This window comes from Myotis daubentonii, chromosome 7 (assembly GCF_963259705.1).
Source record: "Myotis daubentonii chromosome 7, mMyoDau2.1, whole genome shotgun sequence".
Classification (NCBI taxonomy): domain Eukaryota; kingdom Metazoa; phylum Chordata; class Mammalia; order Chiroptera; family Vespertilionidae; genus Myotis; species Myotis daubentonii.
In genome coordinates, this window is record NC_081846.1 from 36178982 (window position 1) to 36192142 (window position 13161).

Consider the following 13161-nt stretch of genomic DNA (forward strand, 5'->3'; position numbering starts at 1 on the left):
CTGAGATAGTGAACTGGCTTGCACTTGGGTTTCCAGTGTCCCGCCCCTTCTTCCTGCATGCACCTAACTCCTGCCCGAGTCACTGCTGAACATGTCCCCTGTCCCCTCTGAATGAGAGTGAGCATCCCTCCTGCATGCACTCTGGCCCTGTTGCTGCATGTCCTCAGTACCCATTCCCTTGGATATTATTCCCAAAGGAACTCTGACCTTAGCTATGAGACCTGCTTTGGCCAGTGGGGCAGTAACATCCTAGAGGGAAAACACACTTGCCCTTCTGCTGAGCTTGCAACTCTGAAACCAGCAAATAATCCCCTGCCCCCCAACAGCCTGCCAAACATCAGACCAGAAAGCGAGGCAATTATAGGTCACCCCACTGCTGTAGGTACAGAGAGAAATCCCAGGCCTGAAAAGCAGCTTAAACAACCCTCAACATACAAAATGACTACTGTGGTAAGTACTATATTTGGGGTCATTTGCTACACAGCAAAAGGTAACTGAGATGCTCCTGCAATACAGTCCTTGCAGTCCTATAAAACGGTAAGCATCACCACACAAGCAGGAAGGACCTAGTGGGTCTTAGATGCTAAAATCATTTCCCTTTTGCATGAAACGAATATTTAAATTATTGATCCTGATCTAAAGATGCAATAAATTCCAATTTCAGATACTTGGAAATACAAAAACCATGTGATTGTATCATTATACTTAGAAATAGCCGCTGACAACTACAAATGCACTCATCAGTGAGTGGCCACTGTGAGAAGAGCTCCAAGGCCTCTCAAACTGTGGGACTGGTTTGCATCAGAAAAGAGGGACCTAAGCCAATGGGAAGGGAGAAATGATTCACTCCAGGGAAACCCCAGAGCTGTATCAGAAAGGGCATGTGGTTCCCCGAGTGCCAAGTGTGAGCAATACGCACACAGACTGACACAGGAAGGGAGACTCTGAGTAGGTCTTTAAGCAGAGTAAAGTCTAAGTATACCAGTAAGTGGCCCCCAGAAGTGGCCTTGTGTATGTGTGTGGAGGTTGAGCAGGAGAGCCAATTCTTCCCTCAAGTGGGAAATTGCTCGCTGGGTTCTTTCCTGCAGGGAGAAAGCTGGCTGTCTAAACAGGGAATGTTTGCCTGATGAGGTCTAGGGCCTGTGAATCCGGACAGAGGGCAGAGAGGGGCAGCTTTGTTGGTTAACCCCACTTTTTGATTTGAAACACTAAAAACATGTATTTCTTTGATAAAATAAAAAGAATTAAAACTATAACAACTCCCAAAGCAGCAAATCTAGAAAATAGTCTTTTAGTTATCTGTGCTATCCCAGTTGGTGAAAGTTCACAATTTCTGGGCACAGATATTCCCCACACCCCAAACTCTGGCTCTCTCACACCCCGCCTCAGGTACAGTGCTCATTGGGACCTTGTTCAGGAAAGGAGAGAACTAACCATGTAGGATGCAAGCAGGAACGTGGTACCTGAAACAGCCTGACTCGTAGAGAAACTGTCAAAGTCACGTGCAGTACTGAGCACTGAGAGCTCATTAAAGATCTTCTGCACCCAAAGTTAACAATTTAAGTCATATTTTAAAAATGACTCCCTTCTTATTTACAAGTTTCTACTCAAATTCGCTGATGATTTAATGGCACTAATTAGACTGTGTGCTCAAGAGCTCTGTCTGGCAAACACGACTGCCAAATGTCACTAACAATGTGACAGCTTAGGAAGAGGGTTTAAATCATCAAAACAAAAGCCACTGATGTAATGATACAATTACAAAGTTTAAACAGCTTTTATGATCTCCATTTTAAATGGAAAAACAAATGATTAAAATGCAGAGAACATGTGACCTTGAGATTTTTCCTGTGTGTGGAGAACCAGGCCTGAGCTCTCTTGGTGACAAGGGCATGAGAAGCGCCCAACAGCCAGGCCGGCCCTGCACAGGCTGACATGAGGACTCGGGAAGGACACTCTCCCATCTCCATGGCAGGGATACAAATTCCTGAAGTGCCAGGTGAGAACAGGAACAGGGTCAGGACACCAGATCCAGCGCAGTCAGAGGACCAAGCTGCAGGAAGCCCACTTGCCCTGTGACGGCAGCACCGCCCTCTCAAGGGTCTTGATGATTCTTGCTGCCCTGATGACCTCATATACATGGGGTTTGTTTATTTCTCAAAATTTCATTTTTTTCTACAAACTATAAATTCAACAGACTCCTACATGAGACATGTTTAATGCCGGTTGGCACGAACCATGCCTACAAGGTAGGACACTGGCACTGTCTGTATTAGTGCATGATGACAGGAGTGTGAGGGACAATGCAATTCAATAGGTAGCTACTGAGGTCTTCCTTCAGCCAGGTACAGTTGTGTTGGGCCTGCAAACCCATGTCCATGTTGGGAGGCATGGACATGTGACTGATAAAGACACACAGTGAAGGGCAGTGAGGGGCCCGCCTTTGGGAGCACACGCATGCACTCTATGTGCTTTGGGGGCTGTGAGAGAGGCCCACATGATAAGGACCTGAGGCCTCCTTCCCACAAACACATGTGAGCTTGGACATGGATCCTGTGGCCCTGAATGCCAGCTTGACCACAACCTTATGAGAGGCCCTAAGCCCCCACCTCCAGCTAAGCTGCTCCTGGGTCCTCGACCCACAGAAACTAGGGGATAATACACGTCTATTGTTGTAGCTGCTAAGTTGTGGGGTAATATGTTACATAGAAATAAATAACTTATACGACATGGGTTTTTTTGCTTTGTTTTAACGTGGCTACTAGGAAATGTAAAATTACCTACATAATTGTAACGTATCCTGTATATTTCTATAGGGCAATGCTGCTCTGAATGGCTCGAATACCATGAGAGCTTATCAGGACCAGCACATCCCACCAGGACTGTCAACTACATATTGTACCTTCGCTACATTTCACTAATACATGTTTCTTTCCTATGTATTTAATTTTAAAATCTGGAATATGATTAGATACTTGTATAGAGTAAGCACCCCCCCCCAAAAAAAAGATCTATGTTAGTTTTTCTTATTCTATTTAAATATAAGAAAATGTTAACACCTCTTTCCAGTTACAAAAGATCAGTAGGACAAAATGAGAAGAGGTAGACACCACCCAAGAGATAACCTGGGTGACTATTCCTACTGGTAATTTTCCTATTTCAGGACATGTATTGGCAGATGAAATTAGATGGGAAGCACTCTCTCTGCTTTAAGTACATCCTACACTGGGACTTTAGACACTGTTTCCACTATATACTACATCTGCCACAATTTAGTTGGCCAACACCCTGCTGCTGAAGATACAGGCATCCAGTGATCTGTCTTCAGGGCATGGCGAGGAACGTTCCTGCCTGTGAGTCCTAACGGTACAGCTGGTTGCTAGGGACCATGCTCAGCAGCTAGGATCACGGTGAGAAAGCATGTGCTGGAACCGGGACTCACCTTGATGTGCTCGTGCAGCTGGGCCTCGTGCTGCCGCGACAGCTGTTCGTGCTGCCTTTGGAACTCTGCGATGAGGATCTGCCGCTGCAGCTGCTGCTTCTGCTTCAGAGCCAGGAGCTCCTGCTGCAGCTGCTGTTCCCGGAGGGCGGGCTCCGCCACAGGCAGTGGGAACTGGTGGTCCAGGCGCAGGTCCATGGGCACCGCCGAGGGAGCCACCTGCAAAGGCAGCGCCGAGGCCACATCCACTGCAGACAGAGCACAACACAGAGCATGGTCACTGCAGGCCACGGCGTCCCCCGCCTGAGCAACCACCCAGACCCTTAGCAAGCAGCAAGGGGTATCCGCATGCTGAAGGACAGTTCACATTTCAGATGCCTCTCCCCAACTCTTGCCCAAAAGGTTCACAGTGAGGGACTCAGCAGCGTATGAGAGGATCTACTCTTCAAGTACAAAAATCACAGTCATCATGAAGGTGAGACCAGGACACATTCACGCACACTGCCCCCTGCTCTCTCACAGGAAGTCACTGCAGGCCCATCACCTTTTCTGAAAGCAAGTTTGAAAGTCACAAGGAGAAAAGGGAAGAACTCCGGAGAGGGTTGAACAGCACTAAGTATGGAGGCTGACTGCGGTGTCGCTTCCTCCTTCTCACCAAGTCACTGAAGAGCTGTGTACCGGAAACACAGAACAGTGTGTGCCACAGAGTGGTCCAGACAGATGCTCAGGACGAGGGCCTGTTTCCATGGCGAAGCAAGTGCCCTCTCAGCAAACATGTTTACTGGCTGCAGCCCACAGAATGCCTCCCAGCTGGCCTGCACAGGCACATGCATGAGCCGTGTCTGCTACACAGAGCCCACGGCTTCTTTTAGGCTCGAAGGCTGGCAGAGGACAGCACCCGTGACTGAGATTAGACACAGCAGCAGAATCAATCTTAATGCTGACAAATCAATACCAAATTAAAGCAAGAAAAGGAGCACAGGAAGAATGTAAGTTTTCAATTATGGACATCACAAGAGAACCCCAAGGTGGGTGCTCCTGCTGGGACAGGTTCTACTTTGAAAATACATGAACACAGGCTTGCACTGTGGCCAGAGAACTTTCCACAGTGGTACTCAGACACGCTGTGCTCTCCCCCCGCACCCCCCAAATGGACTTTGCTCATAAAGCCCCCGAAGGAGCTGAGGGGAGAGCATAGCACAGAGACCCACAGCTCCCCGGTCACTTCCAGAAAGGTCTCCCCAATCTGCTCTAGGCCCAGACCCGGAGGCCAGGGCAGGAGAAGGGGGCCTTGCCCTGAAGGGGGTTGCAAGACTCAGATGGGAGCCCCAATTCAAAAGGCCAGGGCCACCAAGGACCAGTTTTCTTACCTAAGGGCTGTCTCTGCCTGGACCCTAGCACAGGCCAAGTTATGCATATGACTTGGTCCCCGAGTCTGCCTGGAAGTAGTCACCCCCACTATACACATGCCCAGGACCTCGCCCTCAGGCCAGAGCCCTCCAGTAGCAGATATACAGTTCCTGAGGAGTTCTGTGCTCCCAGCCCTATAGCCCATAGGTTCTGGTACAAAAGCCCAGCCCATAAATGGAACCACCCCTCGGGGCAGAGCATTTCTGTGGTCATTGCCCAGATGGCAGGTCGCACACTGCCTTTCTGATAAGGCAAGGTCGGGGAAGGCTGGGGCTGAGGGAGAGGCTGGCTGTGTGGAAGCCCTGTGTTCTGACCCCGAGCAGACGCAGGCACTGCGCTCTGAGCACCATGTCCTGACAAATGTGGCACTCACCAGGAAGCTGACAGGCTGGAAGCTGCCCAGGATTCTCTCACCTCAGAGTCTGAAGCAGCTATAACACAGAACTGCCCAGAGGGCGACCAACAAATTCTCCACACTTGATAATTTTAAGAAACTATTCAATCTCCTCTCTTTTAACACTAACAAGCAGGGGTAAACACCAGCTGACTGTTTCTCTTCTGTTCCCCAAATCAGTGAAGTGCAACCCCCAACTTTTTAAATGTATGCATTTTTGTCTAATTGGGTATCAGACTTGACCCATTAAGAGGTTTTTATTGGATCTTTATGTGACAAAATCTATACAAATAAAGAGTGTTTTCCTGAACAGGCCCAGGGAAGAGTGGTATCCCACCCACCCCCACCACATTCAACCTGAGAAGACTAGATTTATTAATCCCCCGGCTTTTCTTGTTTTGATCATTTTATTATGGAAATATAGCAAACTGGATAAACTGGGTAAATAATACCAGTTTTTAAAAACCTCAATATCTTCCTCCATTTGCTTCAGACTTTCTCTGAAGGAAAAAGTCGTATGAAGGGCAGGGAAGGGAGCTTAGTAAAAAAGCTTAGCAACAAGGGGACTCGACACCATGAGGGGATTCAGGTCATGTGTTTGGAGGGGTATCACTGTCACCTTTGAATAACGCTGAGTGCTCCCAAACCTGTCACTGCTGTGACTGACCACCAGCCTCACAGGTTCCCTCTGCATCCACCTATGGCATCCAAAAGCTATTGTCCATTAACCCACTAACCTGCCTCATTACCTCACAGATTATAGGTGAGGTACATAACGGACTTCTCAGGTGAGCTTGACTTTGCTTTCGAAGGACAGGCCTGACCCTACCTTTCTGGGTTCTCTCTTTTAGAGAGAACTCCTGGGTCTATGTTCAGAGGTAGGAATAACCTACAGGGTCTCTCTCACACTGTGCTTGTCTGGTTAAACAGTGCTATTTTAGCTTCAGTAAATAACCACAGAGAACTAATGAATAAGCATAGCACCTACATTTTGTGAGCAGTGTCACTTTGGTGGCCACTATGGCAGGGGAGGTCAGGTGTGACCCCACTTAGAAGATGTACCAAAGTGACCTGAGACCCTATGCAGCAGCAATGCCATTGCTGACAGGCCAGACCGAGGACTCATCACTGCCCACTTGAGCTCATTCTCTCCCTGTTTTCTAATTTTTCATAGATGGGGCAGGGGGGCCATCAGAAATGCCCCATAGTTAATCTCTTAAAACTAAACATAGCCCTGGCTGGTGTGGCTCAGTTGGCTGGGTGTTGTCCTATGCACCAAAAGGTTGCTGGTTCGATTGCCAGTCAGGGCATATGCCTGGGTTGCAGGCTCACTCCCCGGTAGGGGACATGCGGGAGGCAGCTGATCAAAGTTTTGCTCTCTCGTCCATGTTTCTCTCTCCCTTTCCCTTCCTCTCTCTCTAAAAATCAATAATAATAATAAAAAACAACTGTAAAAGGATCCTTTTTATTAACCAAACCTGTGTTGGGCTACCATGTCCATGCACATTTATCTGCTGCTAGTGTGCAGGACCTCCTGCTCTGTGCTGGGTGCTGGGCACAGGCCCAGGCCTACAATGGGACACCAGATTGGGGGGCAGGAGGATGGGCTGACAAAGGCCCAGAGAAGGTCTGCAAGGGACTGCATCTCCCTGACATGGAAGAGGCATCACAGCAAGGAACCAGAGGTCCGGGTGCATGTGTGGGGGTCATGGGGACTCCAAGGCAGAGGAGCTCATATCCCCTGCCCTGTGGATGCCCCCTGGGCAGGGGGACAGGCAGTGTGGGGAGGCTGGACCAAAAGCAGAGGGGCTGGCAGCCGGTTCAGGGGCTGAAAGAGAAGAGGGTAGTGGCCTCGGGAAAGCAAACGAGGATGGAAGATGCTGAGGCACAGCAGCACGCTCAGGTGGCCCCTGCTCAGTAATGACGTGGGGCAGGCAGCGCACATCCACCACATTCAAACCGAGGTTTGTCTTGTTAACTCAAATGTTCCTCAGAGTCTCCTGAGAATGGAATCCCAGGGAATCTTCTAAGGACACCCTCCCTGGTAGCTGGTGAGTCCTCCTGCAGACACCAAAGAGCAATGGGTCCAGGTGAGGAGTATGGAGTATGCTGATGTGGCTGATGAACCTGCAGACAAACCTCCCTGCTGCCAGGAGTGAAACGAGTCGGGTATGAAGGTGGCTGAGCCGGGGCAGAAGCGTCCTCAGTGAATGCATCACTGTTCTGACTGCAGCATTTTCTCCACATTTGCTGTTAGAATGGAATAAAGTCTTGCCTCGGTTTACCTTTTTGAGGTATCAGAGAAAACTTCACTCTTTTGCTACAGAAAGTTAAAGAGCAGAGAGAATGAAAAGTCGAACATTACCTATGTCAGACACACCCAAACTAGCTCCTGCCTTTCCTCCACCCCTGCTGACAATGCTCCACTTACGGTTAGACACAAACACAGCGTGGCAGCACACGTGGGCCACAGAGAGCCATGCAGGGATCAAGAAACGCTACCTGCTCACCCTAGTGTGCCCCACACAGACACGCCAGGTGGGGAGAGTGGCCGTAGCTGTCCCCAGCCCTGTCCTGCACACCAGCTGCTGAGAGAAGTCACAATCCCCATTCATCCTAGCCTCCAGCGGGTGCGTCAGACAAGACTTGTACTGATTCAGTATCAAAAACTAGCTGAAATGCCATGAGTTCCCAGCAGAAGTTGCTAGTGCCTCTGACCCAGAGCGCCCTGGAGAAAACAATCAAACCTTCTCTACTTAAAGAATGCGGCACCAAAACAAAAAAGCCTGTATTCCCATGAATATTTTATGGTGGAGAGAAAATTGCTTGTATAGGTTGTGCCATGAGAAATACATTAACACAATCAGACTCGTGACGTCAGCAGAAGCACAAAGAGCACATTCAGGGCCCAGTAAGAAATGCCGACTGTGCTGTTCTCAGCCACAGAGAGAAGAAATCTGGGATACTGTTTCTTTATTTAGTAAGTGATCATAAAGGACACTGTCACTTTCCATGGTTAGGTCCTCTCTTCACACACCATGCCATGCCATCATATAGACACGAAACACAGAGAAGCACTATTCCTCAGAAAACACGGCCAAAGTTCAGGGTCCATTCAAGTGAAGAATGAGTCATTCAAATCCAGGGAAAAATAATAGATATCGCAACTATGTAACCACAATTTCCTCTTACTCTGACATTTTGCCTATCTGGGGAGGCGGAGAAAGGGAGGAAAAAGAAGACGGGGTAAATTAGAGATGTAACTGAAAAACGTGTTCCCCTATGGCTGTGAAATGTGTCCACATGTGCTCTGCACATCAAATGCCTGCCCAATACTCTAACTTCGTCAGGCAGCCCCTAGCTTTTATTTTTTGTTTGTTTGTTTTGTTAATCCTCACTTGAGGATATTTTTCCATTGATTCTTAGAAAGAATAGAAAGGAGGGGGAGAGACAGAGAGAAACATCCATGTGAGAAAGACACATCGATTGGTTGCCTCATGCATGCACTCCAACCAGGGCCAGGGATCAAGCCTGCAACCCAAGTACATGCCCTTTACCGGGAATCAAACCTGGGACCCTTCGGACTGCGGGCTGACACTCTATCCACTGAGTCAAACCGGCTAGGGCAGTGGTTCTCAACCTTCTGGCCCTTTAAATACAGTTGCTCATGTTTTGACCCAACCATAAAATTATTTTCGTTGCTACTTCATAACTGTAATGTTGCTACTGTTATGAATCGTCATGTAAATATCTGATATGCAGGATGGTCTTAGGCGACCCCTGTGAAAAGGTCGTTCGACAGCCAAAGGGGTCGCGACCCACAGGTTGAGAACCGCTGGGCTAGGGCATCCTTCACTTTTCTTTATAGTTATAGTCTACCTGTGTTATTCCTACACACGTGTTCCTTAATGACAGGAGTGAGCACAAAAGCAATGGCATAACAGGGTGGTAATGGTTCCCAGGAAAAGATATGCAGTCTGGAGTCTGGTCTGCCTGCAGCTGGAAGAGTGGACAAGAGTGCCTCCTGGGAAGGGTTGTGAGTGTCCCCAGGACACCAAGGGCCACTCACTCTCATTGTGGCATCTGGCAGGGCAGTCACATGGACCAGAATTGCCCTGCACACCTGCCTCCTGTCCCCAGGTGTGAGCCATGAAGGCTTGTGGAGAGACAGGTGTCCTCAGCGAAGTGGGGCCAGGGGGGCAGATGGTCCAAACAGGTCAGCAGCAAGCCAACAAGAGTCTGGGGCAGGCTCACCAGTCTGTCTACAAGCCACAGGGCCACGGAGCACAGGCAGCCTTGAGGGTCAGCCCTGCCTCCACATACCTGCTCAAAACCCAAAGTCTCCACCCTGCCAGGTGGCCCAGGGCCTCCTGCTCAATGGTTTGGTAGTCCCTGGTCTCTGTCCTCGAGTAAATCTCTGGGTTTCTTTGGCCCACTCATCTTTCTCATTTCACTCTCTCAACCTGCGGAAACTCAGGCTCCATCTATGTTTTGAATAAAAAGGAAGCATGGGAGGCCTGCCTGACTGCAAGTGTATCCATTTTCCCTCTGTGTACTGGCGCTGTGCCAGGACTCTAGCTTACAACCATCTCCCTCAGGACTGCAAGGAACTGCTCTCTGCCTGTTGCCAGTACTGTTGTGAAGTGTAAAGCCGTTATGATCCTGGAACCTTTTTGTGGGACCTGGATCTCCTCTCTCTATGTTTGTAAGATCTTCTTGTCCCCAGGGTTCTGAAATTTTAGAATCACGTGTTTGGGGATGATCCTTCTGTGCCCATCGTGGGGCACATGGTTGGCCTGTTCACTGTGGCAGCTGGTGTCCTCCTCGGTGGGGATTTCCTTGAATTATTTCACTGAGTTCTTTTTTCATTTTGTCCTCCTGAAACCCCTGTTTAGGTGGTAAGTTGCCATTTCCTTTTCTTTCTCTTATGCACAACTTTCTATGAGATTTCCTTAAAGGTAATTTTAACCTTTCCATCAAGTTTTATGTAATTTCTGCTGTTATTTTTTTTAAGTGTTTTTATTAGTTTTAGAGAGAGAGAGGAAGGGAGAAGGATAGAGATATAGAAACATCGATTGACTGCCTCCTGCACGCCCCCTATTAGGGATTGAACCCACAGCCTGGACATGTGACCTGACTGGGAACTGAACCTGTGACTTCTTGGTTCATAGGTCTACACTCAACCACTGAGCCATACTGGTGTTCAGAGGCCTGGTTGGCTCCATGCCCAAATGTTTCCTGTAAACTATCAGAGGGATCTGGAGGCATGGGTGGTTTCACTTTGATTCCCAGCAAGACCACCCCCAGGAGGTTCTGCACCTGCTCAGGGAGCTCCTATGACGTGCAAGGCTTTCCTATTCTATGAACAGCCGGCAATGGTAACTGCCCAGATGATCTCACTGGGGTTGTCAACAGTCCATCCCCCTTCAACTGTTGGCCAGACCATTTCTGTAATAAGGAGAGACCCAAATTAACTACCCATGTTTCTCAGACAGCAGTTTTTAGGAGAAAGGCAGGGCAAATGCTTGATTCTCTTGCCCACTGTTTGATCCCCACATTGCATCAAACATTTCCCTGAGGAGAACAGGTCGCTCCAGTGGGGAGCAGTGTTTAGGGACCGCAGTCTGGCTGCTGGGTGGCTGCTGCTTCTGACACATGGATCTTTACTGGAGTTTTTGTGAATTTTGGGTGACAGTGAAATTATAGTCATATGTTCAATCTGCCATCTCGCCAAGGAGCTTCGGAATACATTACTTATTAAAAATATCAGTCAGAAGAATCAACAGTCATATCAGGTTTTATTCAAAATACTGATTTATATTAAATATCACTTTCCCCAAAGGTGATCTTAATTGAATTACAATTATTCTTTTTAACACTATGCGTATGTGTAGAGGGAAGAGGAGGTGAAGCCTTAAGTGTTTCTCAATGTAAAGATGTAATGATCTTCTGTGGCTAATGTAAATAACTTCAGTGACCCCACCTTGGCCTAATTTGTAAGTGAACATATTTATCCTTTCTCTCTGCCTCATTACATGTATATATGTGGTGCCAAAGAAATGGGCTTATGGAAAGTATTCACCATTATTTACATTATACTTGAAAAATGAGAATAAAAACAATTATGGCACAAGAAGAGGGAGTTTTGTTTTGTACTGTTTTCAATTGAGAGCAAAATGAAAAGAAATAAATATAATCAATGGCGACATTTATAGATTTTACAGATGTATATGGGAAGGCTTTGTTCTCCACGTGGGGCAGGGAGAGACCTGTATCAGTTGGTTTGCATATATTAAATGTTACAGTAAATGTAACCCTTTCTGTGTCCTGTACACACGATTTCCTTGCACAATTCCAGGGAGTGGATCAGTCTTCCAAGTCAGTGAGAAGTTGACTAGAGCAGGTAGGTCTCTGCTCCACGCTGGAGGTGGAGAGGGTGTCAGGCGGAACTCCTCCCTGCACGTCCCCTTGTCGTTGCTACCAGAGCATCACTGCAGGTCCTGTGCGCTGGGCCTGGCCTAGCTTCACTCGTGCTACCTCATTTAATGTGTAACACAAAGGATCCTACAGGACAGTGACAGGCACCAGCTATACCCCATAGGACAGGTGGAAAAGAGAAGCACTGAGTCTGAGCAACATGCCCAAAGCCACCTAGAAAATGAAAATGACAGCCAGGAACTAGAACCTGGGTATCCTAACCATGCTGCCGAACAGGCTAAAGAGCCCAGGGGGCAGGCCACCCTGAGCGGTGGTTCTCAGGCTGGGTGCCTGGGGACTTGGGAACAATGTAGGACCCAGGCCTGCACTATGTGGGAGCAGGCGTTGGTGGTCTCCAGCAGAGCTCGGTGGTCAGGCACCCCCGGAAGCCAGGAACGCCCACCTGGAGCTCTGAGTAAACACCCACGAGTGTGTTTCCTGCCAGCAGTGGGCCTGCCTGACCACTCATATCTCTCCTTGTGGCTCTGACTTTGGTTTCAATTGTGACCAAAGGCCAGTCTGCCCTGTAATTACTGGCTTGCTCGAGTGCTCTGCAGTTCTGAGCTCTCTATGAACAACTCTACTTCTGAAAGGTCCTAGGGCTGGGGCAGCCTCAGGATCAGCCCTGCAAGGCTCTGCTCAAGGCTGACACAAGGCCCCAAAAGGCTGGCCAGACCAGGTCTTGCCACCCACCCAGGACCAGGAAGACAGGTTTACAAGTTCAACCGAGCTGCCATAGCCCACAGAGCAGAGCTGGAAAGAAAATCCCCGAATGCAATTCTTATCACAGCTAAAATAAGAAGCTACAATTTACCCCAGGTGTGGGCTTCACCTAAATTAGCTCGCACCTCTGCCCAATTCACACCAACTCCCAAACTACAAGTTTTCAAAATATTTCTCTCTGGTAGGAAATTTAAGGTCCCGCTATACACTAATGAGATGTAGACTCTCGGCCAGTGTCTGTACCAGAGGAGAGGGGCTTTGCACAGCTGGTTAGGACTTTCCTAAGGCCATGCCTGCCCCCCACCTACCCCACCACTACAGCACTGGCATCTCCAAGTTGTCTGCGGACACCAGAGAGAATGTTTTAGTGGAAAGGCAAGCCTGCAGTGCTGCTGAAAGGGTTCGCCCTGCAAACTCACTGTCTCCACACCCATGTCCTGGCCAACAATGTGGAAGACAATGGAGCATGAGATGGGAGCTGTTCTGCAATCAGTTAATACTAAGGAGAGCAGGCTGGGCTGGGCCACTGTGATGTTGGCTCACGGGACATGCACTGGAGAACTGGCTCCCCATATGTCCACAGTGTGGGCCAGAGCACAGGGCAGTGATGGTAGGTGGACTCAGGCTCAACTGTGAGTTCACATCCAGCCGGTGACCTGCAAGAAGGCACCTGGCCCTGATTTTCCTCCATCATTCCAGTAACGTGACAAGTGCCGGC

At 48.7% G+C, this 13161-nt stretch overlaps 1 protein-coding gene across 19 annotated transcripts in view; it reads right to left on the reverse strand.

The window, feature by feature from the left end:
• Positions 1-13161, reverse strand: part of HDAC4 (histone deacetylase 4) — a 239045-nt gene that overhangs the window by 91407 nt on the left and 134477 nt on the right. For all 19 annotated transcript variants that reach the window (XR_009453787.1, XM_059703760.1, XM_059703772.1 and 16 more), the window contains one exon: positions 3443-3687. Coding sequence is in view for 18 of the 19 variants with exons in the window: in XM_059703760.1 (XP_059559743.1) it covers positions 3443-3687 (245 nt within the window). In the remaining variant the exon portion in view is untranslated. The remainder of the gene's footprint in view (positions 1-3442; positions 3688-13161) is intronic.